General features: G+C 38.7%; 2 protein-coding genes across 2 annotated transcripts; both read left to right on the top strand.

Annotated features, from left to right (window-relative positions):
* Nucleotides 1–629: 629 nt before the first annotated feature.
* Nucleotides 630–15,240, top strand: GCK72_011256 (uncharacterized protein; the record flags this gene model as incomplete). Its single annotated transcript, XM_053728320.1, has 8 exons — nt 630–737; nt 785–887; nt 1,905–2,359; nt 3,046–3,390; nt 4,608–5,297; nt 6,556–6,791; nt 7,693–8,121; nt 15,012–15,240. The coding sequence occupies 8 exons, from the start codon at nt 630–632 to the stop codon at nt 15,238–15,240; spliced, it is 2,595 nt and encodes an 864-aa protein (XP_053587897.1).
* A 3,338-nt stretch (nt 15,241–18,578) lies between these two features.
* Nucleotides 18,579–18,944, top strand: GCK72_011255 (uncharacterized protein; the record flags this gene model as incomplete). The annotated part of the gene is made up of 1 exon (XM_053728319.1): nt 18,579–18,944. The coding sequence occupies one exon, from the start codon at nt 18,579–18,581 to the stop codon at nt 18,942–18,944; it is 366 nt and encodes a 121-aa protein (XP_053587896.1).
* Between the last annotated feature and the right edge of the window lie 1,487 nt (nt 18,945–20,431).

The following is a 20,431-nucleotide window of genomic DNA, read 5'->3' as shown; positions in this document are numbered from 1 at the left end:
TCAGTTTTTTAAGGAAAATAAGTTTCTCGAAAAAAAAACCTCAAAAATTTCTTTTAGCAACAATATACGCTTCGAACTTTTCGAAAATCTGAAAAACTGGAAAAGTTTTGGAATTTCGAAAATTTTCGAAAATTTTCAAAAATGCCAAAAAATTGTGTCCCACTAGGAAAACTACAGTAATCCTACAGTAATCTAGCTGTCAGCTACTCCCAACCTATTTTTTCATCAAACTTTGACAAATTTCTTTTTTTTTTTTGACATAAAAAATCAAAAATGAGCAATTTTCAGATTTTCGAAAATTTTCAAATCTTTTATTTATTTAATTTTCTGTGGTAGTATGGTTCCCGACCGTATCTAATCCAACGGAACTCCCTGCAGGTGTTGTTTCTCTCGCACCCTCCTCTATTTGCGTTGTCTCTCTCCCTCTTTTCTCTAACCGTCTCGCACCCTCCACGCGCCAAGGAAAACGCGCTCCATTGAGACGCGCGAGATCGGGATTGTTATTCTCATTCTTTTTTGCCTATTCTGGTTGTTCTTTTTACGGTTTTTTCCCATTTTCTCCAATTAAAAAGAATTTTTACTCAAAAAAACTAACTTTTCTTCCAAATAATGCATTATTACAGGTAATAATGACGGATACATTTGTGAAAAAGTCCGAAATTGTAACCGAAGAACGAAAGGTGAATGAAAAATTGGAAAATGCAAATCAAGGTCAATCTCAGATCGCCAAACTTTTTGTAGGTTACTGTCATTGCATTTTTATTTAAAAAAAAAGAAATTTCAGCCGGCGCCTAGAAATGACTCTGCCGTAAGGAATAGTTTGATATGGATGCAAGAGCAACACACTCAAAGAATTGTCGAAGAACAAAATCGTGCGTTAGAATACGGTAAGTGTCTAAAGTGGAAAAAAATAAAAAAAATTTCGAAAAATTTTGTAACGAAAAATTCGAAAAAAAAACCGATAATTTCAGACCGAAAAAACCGAAAATTTTGAAAAAAAAAGTTTTTCGATAATTTCAGACCGGAAAAATCGATAAATTTGGAAAAAAAGTTTTTCTATAATTTCAGACCGAAAAAGTTGAAAAATTCGAAAAAAAAACCGATAATTTCAGACCGAAAAAACCGAAAATTTTGAAAAAAAAAGTTTTTCGATAATTTCAGACCGGAAAAATCGATAAATTTGGAAAAAAAAGTTTTTCTATAATTTCAGACCGAAAAAGTTGAAAAATTCGAAAAAAAAAACCGATAATTTCAGACCGAAAAAACCGAAAATTTTGAAAAAAAAAGTTTTTCGATAATTTCAGACCGGAAAAATCGATAAATTTGGAAAAAAAGTTTTTCTATAATTTCAGACCGAAAAAGTTGAAAAATTCGAAAAAAATAAAGTTTCCAGATAATTTCAGGCCGGAACTACCGGAAAATTCATTTTAAAAACTGTTTTTCGATAATTTCAGACCGAAAAATTGAAAAATTCGAAAAAAAAGTTTTCCAGTAATTTTAGATCGAAAAAACCGAAAAAATCAACAAAAAAAACGTTTTTCGATAATTTCCGACTGAAAAAAAAACCCGAAAAATCACTAACTGTGCTATTTATTTTTGGAATTTTTGCTGGAAATCCTCAAAAAGACGTTCGTTTCAAAAACTCTAATCAACAGAAACAGAGAGATCGCAGACAGTCAGACACACCCGCTTCTCTGCGTCTCTCCCTCTCCTTCTCTCTCCATCTAACTTCAAACCGTTGTATCTCAAAAGTGGGCAAAGTTCTCTTAAAATTGTCAACTGAAATAATTTAGTTCTTAAAATTCTCTACATTTTTGTAGTTGACAACTTTTTTCTAGCTCCACCCACTTTTGAGATACAGCGGTTTGAAGTTAGCCTTGTTTTACTAGTAATTTCGATTCCAGCCAGTGTCCTGGAACCAGACGCCAAACCGCCTATAAAATTCAAGAAAGATGACGAACAAGAAAAAGAAGAAGATTTTCGACTAGACGAGGAGGCCGCTATGACTGTCGCTCGAATTCGAGAAGCAGCGGTGAAAAAGATAATTGAGACACGTACCAACGGGAAAATGCCTACTGGATATCAAGCGGCTGCACAAGACGCTGAAATCGTCAACTATATTACTGCGACCGCCGACGTTTCGATATTGAACAAAATGCCGGAACCTAAGACATTAAAGAGACACGTTGACTTTTTGAGTCCTCCTAATACCGTAGTCCGTAGAAATGTCGCATGTTCTCAAAACGGACAAACTCTACGACTCCCTATACTACAGAATCCGAGACGTGTACCAACGATGCTACCTGTGAAAACAATAATGAGACCATCCAATCCATCCTCCAGTACGGTTGCAGTGAAGGTAATCAAAGCAGAACATTTTCCCAAAAAATCCAAACATTGCTGAGCATTTTCCATCAAAAACCAGTCGAAAATTTCTAAAACTCAAAAAGTTATAGATTTTCGAAACTTTTCGAAAATCTTAAAGTCCGAAAATCACAAAAACCATCGTAAGTTTTGTTTCAAATTCAATAAAACTTTGATTTTCGGATTCAGCTCGTCAAGACGATTCGAATGAGTATAATCATGACTAGATTTGGTCTCACCACGAAAATACGGTATGCGCCTTTAATCGGGGTGGGGGGTACTGTAGTTTTCGTGGTGGGGTCCAGTTCGATTCGAATATAGGCATGATTATACTTTTCTTTAAAGCTCTCAACGCGCTGAATTCAAAAATTTGAGTTTCAGACACTAGTTTTGGGGTTCTAGGCCACCAGCTTGTTTTCAGACCTGTGACATTTCTGGTCCAAAATTTGCAAATTTTGGACCAATTTTTAAAGCCAAATTTTGCTGATTCTAAAAATATAAATTTCATTAGAATCGGGCGCATCTGGACCGAGGTACAGTAGGAATTGTGATTTTCAGATTTTCGAAAAGTTTAGAAAATCTGTAACTTTTTGAGTTTTCGAGATTTTCGACTGGTTTTGGATGGAAAATGCTCAGCATTTTTTGGATTTTTTAGGAAATATGATATCCGTGTTTTTGCAGACACTGAGTGGTCTTAAACAACCGAAGGAAGAGCTACTCCCTACCGCACCAACTTATATCCCAAGTGGAACGACAATGGAGAAAATCTTTATCACACGTGGACCAGATGGGAAAATTGTTACGACTCGAAGAGTTGTGATAAAAAGAGTACCACCTCCTCCTCAAATCCAAAAAGTGATTCTTGCACCACCTCCTGGTTTAACTCAACGCCTTCAACCGGGAAATGGAAATCGAGAATTGACAAATCAACCAATCTGTTGTGAAATGACTCAGAAACTGGTTAAAGAAGAGCCAATAGACGTGAAAGAAGAACCGATGGAAGACACTGGAAGCCCTTATAGTACAGTAAGTTTTTTTTACAAAATCAAACAGAAGTACAGTATAGCTCAAAAGGTTGTTAACTTAACTTTGGCCGTTTTGAGTTGAAATTGTCCAACTTTGAGAGTGTGTCATGGTAATATTGATTGTCTCATCAAGTAGATTTTTAATGAATTATACAGATCAAAGATAGAGATCCATTTTTGTTGTCAATTTTTTTTGTACGAGTACTCCCTAAAGAGTTATGGTCATTTTAAGACACCTTGCACTAAAATTGGTCGATTTGAGGGAGAAATTACTTTGTCAATATGTAACTTGCTAGGGAAAGTCGGTACGAAAAAGTTGTCAATTACAAAAATGAAGCCCTTGAAATTTCACACATTTTGCTAGTTTTCACCTTTTTGATATCTCTTCAACCTGCAGAGATACACCGCTTCAAAGTTGGGGAGACGCAGACGAGCAGAGCGTCTGACTGTCTGCGTCTCTCCGAAAAGAATGTTTGCTACGGAGTGTCCGTACAAAAAGTGGTCAACTACAAAAATTAAGTTCTACTTTTGATCTCTATGATCCATTAAAAATCTACTTGATGGGACAATTTGTTTTACCATGACACACTCTCAAAGTTTGGAAATTATCAACTGAAAATCACACTTCAAGATGAAAATTTGTCTTTTTATTTCAAATTTTTATTCGAAAAATCCATTTTTTCAAATCACAAACGTGTAGAACATGACATTTTTAAAACAAAAAACTTCAAACATCATTTCAAACATTCTTTTCGGAGAGACGCAGACAGTCAGACGCTCTGCTCGTCTGCGTCTTCCCAACTTTGAAGCGGTATATCTCTGCAGGGTGAAGAGATATCAAAAAGGTGGAAACTAGTAAAATGTGAAAAATTTTAAGGGCTTCAATTTTTTAGTTGAGAATTTTTTTGTACGGACACTCCCTAGCATGTTACATATCAACAAAGTAATTTCTCCCTCAAATCGACCATTTTCAATGCGAGGTCTCTTAAAATGACCATAACTCTCTAGGGATTGTCCGTACAAAAAAGTTGTCAACTACAAAAATGGAGTTCTACTTTTGATCTGTACGATCCGTTAAAAAACTACTTAATGGGATAATAAGTATTATCCTGACACCCTCTCAAAGTTGCTCATTTTCAACTGAAAAAGGCAAAATATGATATATTTTTGGGCGGTACTGTACCTGATAAATCTGACTCATTATTATTATTATTTCAGATTCAAAGTGGCTATACGTCAGCGATGCAACCCAGAATTCCGGTTCTTGATCAAGAACCAGGGAAAACCAAAAGTATCTACGAGCCCGCCGCGCTTCAACGAAGCACCTCACCATCTAGAATTTTTCTCGGCGCCCAGGAACCAATGAAAGATTTTCCGGAAGAGTTTCAGACAAAAAAGTTCAGTCGGTTCACACAGAAAGTTGTGAGAAATTTCAATCTGGCGTCGTTTGGAAAGCGTCCGGCTGTAAATTCTACGGATGATATATCAAATATTATCAATAAAAGTGCAGTTTTGATAGAAGACGTGGAGGAAAAAGAAGAAAAAGAAGAAGATGAAATCGATAAAGAAGAAATCCAGCGAATGGTAGATCTCAAAAAAGCACGAATCCAAGAATCCATGCGACAAAAACAGGCATTGGCTCAGAAACTGATTCTCAACGAATTCAAAATCTGCGAGTACATGCAGTCAGACGAATTCAAGAATTTCATAAAACCACCTGAAGATTCATCGGCATTTCAAAAGATCATTCAGACGCCCGCACCGTTGGCGGCGTTTCCAGAATACTGTGAATCTTTGTCGCGTTCTTCGCCAAGTCTGTTCAAAAATTTGGCACGTATTCATCATATGCAAAACAATGATGTAAGCAAGTTTTTGAGCAAGGAATTGGATGAACGCATTGAAAGAAAGGTGAGGAATGTTTTTTTGAGAAAAATCTAGAATGTTGCGGTCATTTTAAAGCTAAAAATCATCAAAATCGGTTAGAAAATGACAGAGTTACAGATTTTCGAAAAATTACGAAAATTATAGAAAACTCAAATTTCTTTAATTCAGTGATTGTTGACTGAAATCATATAAAATTAATATTTCTGAATTCAGCACGACAAGAGCTTTCAGAAGAGTATGATCATGCCTAGGTTTAAAAAAAAACTGAAAAAATGACAAAAATTGGGTCCCACCACGAAAACACGAGGCTACTGTAGTTATTGGTGAGGGACTTCGTGGCAAATATTTTTTCTAAGTAGATTAGATGATTTGCCATGTTTTGAGCTAAAAATCAGTCAGAAAAGTGCAAAAATGGAAAAGTTGGAGATTTTCGAAAAATCAAAATAATTGAATTTTAGTTGTATCTCAGTCAGACTTTACCCAATTTTTGTGAAATTTGCTTTTTTGGATTTATAAAATTCTCAGCTTTCAGAAAAGTATAAACACGCCTATATTTGCTTCCAATCGGGTCCCACCACGAAAACTACAGTACCCCTCTCTAGGTTAAAGGCGCATAGCGTATTTTCGTGGTGAGACCCAACTTTCACCAAATCGGTGATGATTATACTCATTCGAAGCGTCTTGACGAGCTGAATCCGAATATCTAAGTTTTATTTTATTTGAAACAAAACTGACCGGGTTACGGTAGTTTTTGTGATTTTTTTGAATTTTTATTTTGAAATGTTTCGAAATTCTGTAACTTTGTAGTTTTCCGATAGTTTTGTATTATTTTTGGCTTGAAATGAGTGGAATTAAATGAACTTAATGTCAGACTTGTCAAAAATCGGGCCGGGCCGGGCCGAGATTTTTCTTGACCGGGCCGGGCCGGGCCGAAATTTCTCTTGGCCCGGCCCGGCCCGGTCGGCCCGGATTCAAAAATGGGTACCCATTTTTACCAATTTTTTTTTTTAAATGTTTCGAAAAAAAGAGTAAAAATGCTTAAATTATCATACATATTTACATTTTGATTCAATTTTAAATGTTTATTCAAAAACTATACTTTTTTCAAAAAAGTTCAAAAAAATTCAAAAAATTTCCAAAAAAAAGTTGAAAAACAAAAAAAATTTTGAAAAAATTTTTCAAAACGGGCCGGGCCGGGCCGAGATTTTTCCTGATTTTGGCCCGGCCCGGCCCGGCCCGGCCCGTGACAAGTCTGCTTAATGTAAAAAATGCAAAATTTCAGAAAAGACTAGTGTTCGGCGGCCCGATGCAATTGACACATGGCATATTAGGAATGAAGAAAAAAGATCGACTGAAAAATCTTTCAAGTGGTATAATCGCAATGTTGGAAGTTACTTGGAATGGTGTAACCACAAAAGTGCCAGAATTCATCCAATGTAGTTTGTGCGGTGACATAATGCGTTTGTGCATGAGAAAATGCAACTCTCGTGGAGTTTTAAGAGAACACCCCGCATACAGGTACGCGTCTGACTTTTGTTGGTTTTCTAGGCCATCATATAGTGATTTTCACATCATGAGCTTTCAGAAAAGTATAATTATGCCTAGGTTTGATAATAACAGAAAAAAAATGAAAAAAATTGGGTCCCGCTACGAAAACACGAGGTTACTGTAGTTATTGGAGAGGAACTTTGTGGCGAATATTTTTCTAGAATAGTTTAGATGATTTGCCATGTATTGAGCTGAAAATAAATCAGAAACGTGGAAAAATGGAAAATTTGGAGATTTTCGAAAATTTTCGAAAAATTAAAAAACAATTTAGCCGTACCTCAGTCAGATTTTACCCAATTTCTCGTAAATTTACATTTTTGGATTTAACAAGTTCTCAGCTTTCAGAAAAGTATAAACAACCATATATTTGGTGCAAGTTGGGTCCCACCACGATGACTACAGTAACCCCATTTAAAGGCGCATACCGTAGGAAGACGATTTCGAGTTTTTCGAAAAAAAACGTGGTTTTTTGATTTTTTTTCTTTAAAAGTCTCAGAAACTGAAAAATGTAGAGAAATCTCAATCAAATTTGAGTAGAGAAACACCAAACTTTGACATGTCCCCTTGGTGTCACATTTTGTCCCCATTGTCCCAAATTTATATTTTTCATGTAGATCACAAATAGGCCTACATTTTTGTAGTTGACCACTTTTTGATAGCTATTCACGCTTTTGAGATATTCGCGTTTGAAGATAGGCACCTAGAGACGCAGAGAAGCGAGACGCTCTAACTGCCTGCGTCTCTCCATAAATGTTTGAAGGGCTGTAACTTGGTGGGGTGAAGAGATATCAAAAAGTTGTCAACTGATGAAATGTAGGAAATTTTAAGAGCTACAGCTCCGCCCACTTTTCATATATTGACTGTTTTGCAGATGCCTACGCAAACATTGCCAAACATTCCATTCCGTCAAGAAGCAATTCAATTTGAACATAAAAAATAATATTTCTCACTGGTACGCTATTCCTGTACCTCCGAAGGTGTCATCGAAAAAGAAGAAGAAGGGATCGTATATGGGTCCAACCAAGTTCATTATCAAGGCAGTGGAATGCACACCAAAAGTTGCAAATGCTGAAATTTTCAAATCGGAAACTCCCGAAATTGAGATTTCAAAGGAAGAAAGTCCGGAAAATGCTGAAATTGCACGAGATGAGGACGAGGACGCCGGAGAGACCATCGGTTTTAGTTTCTTTACTGAAAACTCGAATTTGGATTCTGGAGAATTTAGTGATGAGGAAAAAGAAGACACCGATGAAGATTCAAGTGACAAAGAAGATTTTTCTAGACCAGTTACAAATTATCGGTATAACACTCGGTCTAGCACACGGGTAATTAATGATAATTAGAATTTGAGTAAATTTGTTAGTTGATTTTTTATTTTTTTGGAATTTATAGATAGAGTTAGAGCATTTGCATCTTCTGTAATTAAAACGAAATAAAGAGTAATTAATTTTTTTTGAAGTAATTAATTCTAAAAGATCAATTTTCGAACTTCAGAAAATTTTTCAGAATTTCCGTAAAACTGAGAATGGTAAAAACAAAAAATATGGAAATGCAACAAGAATACCAAAATTGGATCACACCACGAAAACTACAGTAATCCTACAGTATACTAACGGTCAACTACTCCCAAACTATTTTTCCATCAAAATATTTGAAAATCACTCAAAAATGAACAATTTTCAGATTTTCGAAAATTTTCGAACTTTTTGAAAATTCCAGTTTACAAAAACTACTATAACTCGGTAATTCCTTACTCAAACATTGTGAAATTAACATTTCCAAATTCAGCGTGTGAAAACGCTTCAAATGAGTATAATCATGCCTCACCACGAAAACTACCGTAGTCTGGGCTACTGTAGTTTTCGTGGTGGGACCCAATTTCTTCCAAAGCAGGGCATGATTATATTTTTCTGAAAGCTGAGAATTTTTTCAATTCAAAAATGTGAATTTTACAAAAATTGGGTGAAATCTGACTGAGATACAACTAAAGTTAAATTATTTTGATTTTTCGAAAATTTTCGAAAATCTCCAAATTTTCCATTTTTGCACTTTTCAGACTGATTTTTACCTCAAAACACGGCAAATCATCTAATCTACTCGATAAAAAAATTTCCGCAAAGTCCCTCCTCAATAACTACAGTAATCTCGTGTTTTCGTGGCGGGACCCAATTTTTGTCATTTTTCTGTTTTTTTCAAACCTAGGCATGATTATGCTTGTCTAAAAGCTCAAAAAGTGACTCCCATTTTTCGATGAGAATTGGACTCTCATTTATATTTTTCGGAGTCATATGAGAAGGGAGAGGTGAGAAAAATAAGGGAGCGAAAAAACAAAAAAAATTTCCGTCGAGTCTTGACGCAGATAATGACGTGAAACAATGGGAATATTAATGGAGGGGGAAAGGGGGTTGGCGGCCTAGAATCAGACATTTTGGGTTTCTAGGCCATCATTTTGTGATTTTCACATTCAGCTGGTCGAGAGCTTTCAGAAAAGTATAATCATGCCTAGGTTCGAAAAAAACAGAAAAAAATGATAAAAATTGGGTCCCGCCACGAAAACACGAGGTTACTGTAGTTATTGGTGAGGGACTTTGTGGCAAATATTTTTCTAATGTAGTTTAGATGATTTGCTATGTTTTGAGCTGAAAATCAGTCTGAAAAGTGCAAAAATGGAAAAGTTGGAGATTTTCGAAAAATTTCAAAAATCCAAAAAAAAAATTTAAATCTGGAGTTTTAATTGTACTTCAGTCAGATTTCACCCAATTTCTATAAAATTAAAATGTTTGAATTCAAAAGGTTCTCAGCTTTCAGAAAAGTATAATCATGCCCTGATTTGCTTCAAATTGGGTCCCACCACGAAAACTACAGTAATCCGAGTTTAAAGGCGCATATCGTAATTTTAGCAGCGTTTTTATATTTTTCACGAGCAATTTGACTTATTTACAAAATTTTGACGCTAAAAACCATCTCTATCTGAAAAACCGACAAGGTTACAGATTTTCGAAAATTTCTCTCATTTTCAAGGTTTTCAAAAAAAAATCCGAGCGTCTAGGTAATTTTTCTTGCAGTTTCGGTATGCGTCTTCAAATTTGGCATACTGTAATTTTGCATAGCTCAAACCGCATTTTTCTACCTCAAAAGTCAATAAAGTTATGAATTTCGAAAAAATTTTTTTTCGAAAATGTGAAAATTGATCATTTTTGAGCGATTTTTAAATATTTTGAAGTCAAAAAACGGAAATTTGTCAAAGTTTGATGAAAAAATAGTTTGGGAATAGCTGACCGCACGATTACTGTAGGAATACTGTAGTTTTCCTGGTGGGACCCAATTTTGGTTATCCCATTTTCAGTCAGCTGGAACAAACAGCTGTTCAGTAAAAAAGAAGAGTATAAACACATAAATTGGGTTTCTTCAAGTATGAACCAAACATAAATATTTCTCTTTTTTTCCCTAAGCACCACTTTTATTTGTTTATATAATACATTCTTATAAAATTGAGTGGTTGAGGCTTCATAAGTTTTTTTGTTGGTGGAATCGGAAAAAAAGTTTATAAAATTTTTTGAATGCCTGGAGGGAGGATTAAGGGACTAGGGATCTTCAGAATCTAATTTTCACTAAATTTTCAAAAATTTCAGCCGAAACTGGTTTCTAGATGTTTTCAGCAATACCCTACTCAAAAAAAAAGTGCGAAAATGAAAATTCCGTGTTTTTCGTTGTTATTTTTATCCTAAAAGGCAATCGTGGGAAAAAAACAATTGGTAGAGTGGAAAGGAGGAGGAGAATGAAAAAGTTGAGTTGGAATTAAAAATTGGAACGATGGAAAAGTTTTAAAAAGGTCAAAAAACACATAAAACCGATTGGAAACCAATCAAAAATCAACAAAGACAAAATAATAGCAAACAACTCTGTCTGGTAAGACATGTGTTGGGCAGATTAGGAGAATTGAAACTTAGAATGTCAATATTTAGAAAAGAAAAAGCTCAGACTTGTCAGAAGGTGGGCCAAAATTCGAAAATGTGAAAATCACTCACTTTTTAGTGTTTTTGAACGATTCTGGTCTCAAAAGAAAACAAAATTGTCAATGTTTGATGGAAAAATAGTTTCGGTCTAGCTGACTATTGTATTTGATGACCTAGAAAACCAAAAAAATCGGGTTCTAGACCGGAAAGACAAAAAAAAAAGAAATGACAACAAAATTTTGCTAGAAAACTTAAAACTCCATGTTTGGAAAAGTAAAACCGAAATTGGGTTCCACCAGGAAAACTACAGTAATCCTACAGTAATCAGCTACTCCCGAACTATGTTTTCATCAAAATTTGACAAATTTCCTCTCTTTTGAGACCAAAACCTTTCAAAATCACTCAAAAATGAGCAGTTTTCAGATTTTCGAAAATTTTCGAAATATAACATTGCCATTAAAACCAACGTACCTCTGCTATATTTGATAAAAACCTTTTGAAGTTGCAATTTTTAAATTCAGCGTGTCAAAACGATTCAAATGAGTATAATCATGCCTCACCACGAAAACTACCGTAGTCTGGGCTACTGTAGTTTTCGTGGTGGGACCCAACTTGCTCAATAGACAGGCGTGTTTATACTTTTCTGTAAGCTGAAAATGTTTTCAATCCAAAAATGTAAATTTCACAAAACTTGGGTGAAATCTGACTGAGAGACAACTAAAATTCAGTTTAATTTTTTTTTGATTTTTCGAAGTTTTTCGAAAATCTCCAACTTTTCCATTTTTGCACTTTTCTGATTGATTTTTACCAGCTGAATTTGAAAATTCCATAATGGTGACCTAGAAACCCAAAAAGTCGGATTCTAGGCCGCCAAGTCGCTAACGTTTTTGAAACTAAATTATTTAAATTAAGAGTTTCAAATGAAAAAATACAATCATGATTTAAATGAAGAATTCAGAATATTCTCTCATTCTCTGCGTCTCTCACTCTCTCTCCCCGCTTTCCAATCCAAAAAAACCAAAAAACATGCTCTCCTCATGTTTGTTGAGAGAGTATTTCTTCTTTTTTTTCCTCAAAACCAAAAGTTTTTCGACAACAAAAAAAACAGAGACGAAGCTCTTCCTCCTCCCCCATAAATGATATATTTTGATGGAGGGAGGAAGAAAAAGAAGAGAAAAAAAAGAGCACATTTGTGTTGCGTGCCTTTTGGACATTTATCAAGACGAACGAAAAAAAAAGAAAAAAAGAGCAAAAGACAAAAAAAGAATAAAAAAAATAGCTGAATATGTAGGTTGAAGACGAAAATAGATATACATATATGAGAAAAAGTTGATTTCATTTTTTTAAAACTACCAAGAATGGAAAAAATGAGTCAAAACCAAACAAAAATGCACAATTCTAGCCTAACCTTATTGTTCTAACTCAAAAAGTTACAGATTTTCACTTTTCTAGGGTCTCACCACGAAAATTACAGTATCCCAGTTTAGAGGCGTGTCATGACTACACTCATTTGAAGCGTCTGGAAACGCTGAATTCAAAAATATAAGTTTAGAAAATTATGCATTAAATATAACAGAGATACGTTAAATTTAGTGATTATGTCGAATTTCGAAAATTTTATCGAAAACCTAAAAAATCGCTCATTTTTTAGTGTTTTTGAACGATTTTGGACTCAAAAAAAGGAATTTCGTCAAAGTTTAACAGAAAAATAGTTTTGGTCTAGCTGACTACTGTAGGGATACTGTAGTTTTCGTTGTGAGACCCAAATTGATTAATTCTACTCATTTCAAAGTTCTCAACGCGTTGATTTCAGAAATGTAAGTTTTATTGAATTTGAGTGAGTTCTTGAAGAGTTATGATGTAATAAAGATAACAAGATTTTCGAAAAGTTTCGAAAATCTGTAACTCAGCAAGATTTGAGTGTTTCGAAATGGGTTTTGGCTTAAAATGTGCAGAATTAAACGGACTAACAGAAAAAAATAATTGCAGGTACGTGTGTCATAAGAATTATCATGAAAAAAACAACAAAAAAAATTTGTCGAATTTTGAGGCAAAACTAAAATTATTGATCAAATTAAGCAATTTACATATAGAAATTTGAACTTTCGGTTTAATTCCCGAAATTTTGATACCCATATTGGCAGGTTTTCAAAAAAAAGTGTGTAGTGGTGGCCGAGTGGTTAAGGTAGACACTACCAATCTAAGCACCAGGGTTCGATTCCACCAACGGGAAAACTTTTTTGTTTTTGCTAATATAGGTAAAAAATGTGGTTCTGATGGGTTTTACATGCTTAAAATGCTTAAAAAGTTGAGTTTTAGGGCGAAAAATTGGATTTGAAATTTTCGTATTTTCTTACCCCATATCCGCTTTGCTCAAATCTCAATCAAACTTTATATTTTTGATTTGGCGTGTCAAGACGCTTCAAATGAGTATAATCAAGACTATTCTTGAAAAAACTTCGAAAAATGGGTCTCACAACGAAAATTGAAATTTGTCGAATTTCGAGACATAACTCAAATTCCTAGAAATTTCAACAATTCACATATAGAAATTCGAATTCTCAGTTCTATTCCCGAAATTTTGATACCCATATTGGCAGGTTTTCAAAAAAAAAGTGTGTAGTGGTGGCCGAGTGGTTAAGGTAGACACTACCAATCTAAGCACCAGGGTTCGATTCCACCAACGGGAAAACTTTTTTTTTTGCTAATGTAGGTAGAAAATGGGTTTTTGATGGGTTTTACATGCTTAAAATGCTTAAAAAGTTGAGTTTTAAGGCGAAAAATTGGATTTGAAATTAAAAAACCACCTCCTACCAAAAAATAACTACACCATCTGCCAAACTGGTCTTACTAGTCACCATTGTCAAAATAATACTCTCTCTGTCTCTCCCCTCAAAACTCCACACAGATGGAAAAGAAGAAGAAGAAGTGTCGATTGGCTCTTATTAGATTCCTCTCTCTCCATCCCCTCTGGGAAGGGGAAGGGTCTCTAGCAAAAGGTTTTCCGAGAAATAAGTGTAGTGTCGACTCACTCCCTCAATAAACTTCCTAAATGAAGCTCATTTCGGAAGAAAAGAGGAAGAAAATATATATGAGAGAGTATAAATTTCTATTTTTATTCAAAAATTTTGCACAAAGTACTGCACTTTTAGGGCGGAACTGCCTGGTGCACCTTCGGCGCGTTTCAAAAAAGTCTAAACAGTTTCCTGGCGCACCTTCGGCGCGTGTTTCACTTTTTAGGGAATGTTTGGCGCGTAAAAATATATAATGTCCTGCTAAACGCGCGTTTTCCCAAAATTTCTCTGGCTGGCGCACAATTGGCGCGTTTTTGGTAAAAATGAAAATTAAAAGGGTCTGATAAAATAGAAAACCGGAAAGAAATCTGGCTGGAGCACCTCTAGCGCGTTTTCCCAAAATTTCTCTGGCTGGCGCACTTTTGACGCGTTCATAAAAATTTTACGCCGTTTTAGGCTTAAAATAAGTCACAAAAGTATACGAAACTTGAAGAAAAATCCATTTTCCTGGTGCACCGTTGGCGCGTTCATAAATTTTCTGGAAAAATTGACGGTTTTATGCGGAAAATCGATCAACTGGGGCACTTTTGGCGCGTTTTTAATTAAAAACTGCTAAAAAGAGCTTGGAAATGAAATAAACTGTTATTTATCTGGGACACCTTTGACGCGTTTTGAAAAAAACAAATTTTGGCAAAAATGGGTATTGAAAGAGTCTGGTAAAGAAGGAAACGCGATTTGACTGGCGCGCCTTCGGCGCGTTTTCCCGAAACCGTTATTCATCTGGTGCACCTGTGAAAATTTTTGTGCCTTTTTGTGAAAAAAATCTGCTGAAATTCTGCAGATTCAGAATTTCAGAAAGAAAAAAAAATGAATTAGCGTTTTATTAAAATTTTGACACAAACTAAAGGGGGTATGCTCTTATAGGTCAAACAAAAACTTTTTTTCTCTGAAAGTGGGCGGAGCCTAGAGAAGGGGGATTAGCAGGATTCAATTTATTAGGAATTGAATAGAGAGGAGATTGGAAGTGTTGGGAGGGGGAGGAGGGATTAATAGTGTAAGGGATACCATAATCCCTTAGGTATGCCAAGATCTCACCGGACTTTGTACCCGGTGACGCATCATCATCATCACATCCGGATAACTTCCGGGTCTCTGTCCAGGACAGACAAGCCCACTCCCACGTCCCATTCCCATTATTAAGCCTAACACGATTCTTCCAGATCTCCCGTCAACGTCTCACCAACTCAAGCACTCTCTCGCCATCAGCCCACACTGTCAAAGACACCGCTCCATATCCCATCCACATCACATTCTGGAACCGTCTCCAGTCTCCAACGCTATCTCACCCAGCTGCCCACACGATCCAGCCCGTTGCCTCTTGCCCCATCAACGTCACTCTCCATAACTGACTCCTATCCTCAAATGCTCTCTCACCCCACAGTGTCATGATGCACATTCCTAAAGCGCCCGATGCCCTTCCAGCCCTGAAGCCACTGACTCCGCCCATTGAAGATCCAGTATAAATACCGTCCTTGTTATCATTCGAGACTTCTTCTTCCCATCCTTATTCTTACCCTAATAAACCTATCTAAAACCACGAAAACCTCTACTGGTAGCAGCGAGTCTCGGTGGCCGTGGACCCGCCGAGCAAAAGATCGACCCGTTGTTGGATAGGAATGGTAAGGTAAGTGTTGGACCGATTAGTGCAGGTATTTTGAGTGCCAGGGGGGTAATTGGACCTCTGCCGCCCCTGATGTTAAGCTAAGTTGAGTTAATTTGAGTTTGAGTCGGACAAATGCGTGTCCGGGACCGGCCGGTCAGTATAAGGGTAGTTTAGGTGTTAAGCTTAGGGCCCATTAGTTTAGCACTTGAATCCCTTGTAGTTATTATTAAGTCTCCCTGCCTAGTCGTAAGAAAAGTCTTATAGAGACATTTGAGAATTTTGAATTAAGAATTGAGAATTGAGTTAAGAATTAAGAGTTAAGAGTCGAGAGTCAGTAAGAGAATTCCGTACGTACGATGAGAGTTGAGAAAAGTCCAAAGTATTAAGAAAAAGTTTGTGAGATAGGCAACAAAGGTTGGCCTTTAAGATATGACTCAGAGTGCAGAAAGCTGCAATATTGTAATGTGTACACAATCCCCACCCGCATTCCCCCCCCCCTTTTTCGTCCCCGCGTCTTCTATTTCCCCACCGTTTTAATATAACAGACCGATAGCAATCTGGCTTCGCTCCCTGTTATTTTTTTTGTCTTGCCTCGTAGCGACAAGCTTAGGAATTAAGTTCCCCCTTCAAATAAAAATAAAAATAGTTGTAAGAATAGGATAAGAAAGTAAGATAGTTCGAAGTCGTTTTCTCCACGTGTATGGTACACGTGTGTCAAGTGTTGTTAGCAAAATACTCATTGCTTCAAGTCAAAGGAGGATCAACTTCATCGAAGGTAAGTCTGGGTTCCCGACCGGCTCGTATGCGCAATTAACGGTTCCCAGTCCAGTTGTCTTAAGTTCCTCAAAATCATATCGAAACCCTCATCCTAAATACTTTCATCGATAGGTTACTCGTCAACCTAGAAATTTTCTTTACGTAAAAGTCCTTTAAAAGGTCGCGCCGAATTCACCTATTCAAGTTAAGTTTTTGACTTTAGAAGCCGCTAAGCTAACACTATCGTTCCTCAAGGTCCTTCAGTTGTCGTAACGAAAGGTCATTTCGCATCTGACCGAAAGCGCCGTCAAAATCAGTAATACTTCTCGGCCCATTCGAAACATTTGCAGTCATTTTTACTTTTCCAAAGTAACAAAATAGACCCTAGCACCACTATTTAACCGTAGCGCCCCAGCCTAACATCATCAGATCTTTCACCCGTCAACAAATAATAGGTACGCCGAAGCAGTAACTCTAGTTGAGAGTAGTTAAGTTAAAATCACTTGAGATGATTTTTCGAAACAGGATCAGGCCGCAGCCCTGATTAAACGTAACCATAAACTCTCCACCAAACAAACCCAACCTCAGTCATTATTAGAAACCCCGTATCAAATTACATTCCACCCTTCGTTTCGCCCTTCGTTTTCTTCTTTCGACCATCCTCGCCAATTTTGTTTATTTCTACCCATCCCGAATCAATCTCCCGAATACCAAAATCTCTAGTTATATCATCCGTGTGGAAATTTTTGTCCTTTCGTCTCTTTTCTTTTCATCTTACCGCGGTGACGCGCCATCTGGCTGAGTCACCTTCTATCTTCTTCTAACTTATTGTCCGCAATATCGTAAGCTCCGCCCCTTGGGACACCGAGGAGGGAGCATCTATCATTTTTTTTGTACTCTCCCCCTCGTCTCTCGTCTCTATTTTTCGGTTTCCCTTCTCCTGGTCATGATTTATCGACGCGTTCTCCATTATTATTATTATTATTAGCATTACGGTTGCCGTTATCATTCTTTTACGCATTGTTAATACGTGTAGGATACTTATTAAATTCTTATCCTACTTTCATCCACCCTGGTAACAACTTGATTCACGCCCACTTACGCTCCTTTTTCACACTTCGTTCTTATTAGAATCTTCGACTTGTCTTTTCCGTCACTCATTGGAAAAATAACAGTGCTTATTTTTCTTTAACTTTCATACTTGCGCACTGTCCACACCGTCCATGAGTTCTCAACCATCCCTCTCCGTCCCAACCCGCCTCATAGTCCACCCTACCCGTTTGGCCCTTTTTGTCGTCGTCGCCGCCCAAACCAGCATCACCAACGGAGTTACCACCGCTTTTTGTCACGTTGAACTTAGAACCGTTCGGGTTCCTCCCGTTTATTCGAACACCCCGCCGTTATTTTTTTCCTCTTGGGAACGACTAGACGAAGCGTAGGCCGCACATCCCTACATTCCCTGGGTTACAACTTTTCCTCCACCAATCCACGTAATCCTCTAAAAAACCGATATTGTCCGAAGTCGTCTTTCGTTTACTGTTCTCTCCACCTTCGTGGGAGAGGTGTATTACTAAGTTTAGAATGGTCTTTACACGGACGCGCCGCCCCCTCGTTGCAGCAACAGCCACCACCCCCTGCCTTGTCGCTCCCAGCCCCTTCTTCGATGATCGGTCCGTATGCGCCTGAATCGGATGAAACACGTCATCACCACCGCCCAAACAACTTCTTCTGCTCCACTGGCACCACAGAGCCCACCCGGGAACATCATGCTCGAATCGGAAACCTGCCTCGGAAATCCTCGAGCCGCCAGCAAACTGACAACCGCCAATTTGATCAGTCTGAGGGATACAGTCGTCATGGATCTTGGCAGTATCCACAAGAGGAAGCACGCAATCACGTCACTGTCAGCGGATCGTTTTGAATCAATGGAGGATATGACTTCATCTTCGGAAACGTCATTCTCCAGCGCTTGCCGAAGTGCTATCTGGACTATGCCCAAGGATTCTTCGAAATGGCAGATGAAAGACTACCGCTCGGAGCAAGGAAGGATGTCGAGATTTTCCCATCAAGGTACGCTATCCACGTAAGTAGGGACACCATCATACCCCCAAGTTCTGAATCGTTCGTCAAATGTGCGGCCCCGTTATGCGCCAAACCGTCTGACTTGATCCTCCCTTCCCAAACAAATACCTCCACTAAAGTAGATCTCTTAGTAGCTTCAGCTATTCTCATTAACAAGAACCCAATTCCTTGTGATCACAAACCCGACTAGCGAGCCTAAGACTCGCTAGGCAAATACGACAGGAGCCATCACCACTGATATTAACGCCTACGAAACCAGCAAACCAATCCACCGACCAACCAAGCAATGACCGACAACCCGGCGGATCCTCCGCTCAACGATCAACCACCACCGAACGACCCGGCTGCAGCCGTCGAAGATCTCCTCCTCAACAACAACGACATTGAGATGATCGACGTCTCGCCTAAACAAGAAGCAGAAATCCTAGGAGACGACGCCACCGAAACCAGCACCGAGGAGACACAGGAATCCACGGGAAATCCATCATCAGTGAGTCTGGTACATGGGGAAGAAAACAGTTTTCGAACGGATCGTAGCTCCGAAATGAATCCCGCAACCCCAGTCGCAAACGAAACCAACTCTGCTCTTGAGAAAAATACCAGTCTTCCTGAGGATCGCAGCTCCGAGTTGAATTCTGTCACCCCCTTTTAAAATGACACAGCCTCATCTCAGGAGGAAAAAGCCAGTTTTCTCGAGGACCGTAGCTCCGAATTGAACTCTGTTGTTCCACATCCGATTCTAACCACCGTCTCCTCAGATTTCGCTGATCCAAGCAATCACCCGTTCGCACCCCACTACACCAGTCTCGCCGCGGTTTCCGCTGAAACACAAAAAATGCTGTGCCACACAGTCCCGCCGTTCGAAAAGTTCCCGGGTAACATCGAAAAGTGCTGCGAGGCACTCCTCGCCTCCGCCTACATTGGTCTTTCAGGTACCCTAGCGCTCGAAAACAAGAACACAGACTTCCAGATCCACATCGTCCTCATCGACAGAGTCCTGACAGTTCGACACAAACCAACGATCGAGTTTGTGCTGACAAATCTTCATGACCCCGCCCAGTTTTCGCAATGGACACGCTCATCAATCTTTTTCATGAAAGCCGAAGGAAGAAACCTGATGATGGAAGTCGACGACGCCTCGTTCGTAGAGAAGGTTCTCGTGATCAGAGCAAAGCTGGTCACATCAGGTGCGGAATCCGTAAAAACCGTCTACAAGACACGCCGCCTCCGCACTATCGTTTGGCAAGAGATGGAGAACAATGAGCATCACCTCGAGCTTTTCCCATCTCCGGCAGATTACCAGCGAATGGATTCAAGAGCTCCAGTCAAGCTCCTGCTGGAGGCATGCTTCGGAGACCGCCCGATTCCTCGGCAACCGATTCCGGGTCCTCGTCAAAGCATCATGATGGGCAGCGTCGTATTGACTTCGGAGCAGTCGAAATACGTCCGCGCGTTAACCAAAACAAACATTCCAGTAATCGTGGCAAATTCGTCCTTTGGAGTAGGCAAAACCACCATGATTGCCGCCGCTCTTCACATCGCCATCCACAAGTCCTCTGGTAGTAAGATGCACCTCGTCATGACAACTACCAACGCCGCAGCCGCCGCCACCACGCAGTCCTACACAAGGATCTCTGGTTCCGTCAACGTCATCCGCATGATTTCCGCCGAAAACTACGACCACATCGGCCCGCAGCACCGAACATCTTTTGACTTCCCAATCGTTTGGCCACAGGAGTTCGAGAAACTTCTTCGGCGCACAGATAGTGACGATCAGGCACCCATCACCGAGATAGTCCTGGAAGCGTACGCTCACCTTCGCAGTGTGCGATCTATCACCCTCAAGCTCGCCCGCCGGAAGGATCTCCGAAATGCCCTCGAAGCCGTTCGGAAGCCCATCCGCACCATTTTCGAGACCCTCGTCCATCTCATCAATCCACGAGGAATCATTGGAACAATCCCCTCAATGACCGACGCACTTCGGGAGAACGGAGCCATGGCACAGTACGGATCACAAGTGGCCACAGTGCAGATGGACGATGCCTCACAGATACCCATACATTCAATCATTGCCCTCGGTCCGCTTTGCCCAAAGGCAAGGTATGCCCTCATCGGAGTCGTCTGGCCTGACCCCGACTA

This window comes from Caenorhabditis remanei, chromosome III (genome assembly GCF_010183535.1).
Source record: "Caenorhabditis remanei strain PX506 chromosome III, whole genome shotgun sequence".
Lineage (NCBI taxonomy): Eukaryota > Metazoa > Nematoda > Chromadorea > Rhabditida > Rhabditidae > Caenorhabditis > Caenorhabditis remanei.
Note: the sequence above shows the minus strand (reverse complement) of the source record. Positions and strands in the feature narration are given on the sequence as shown.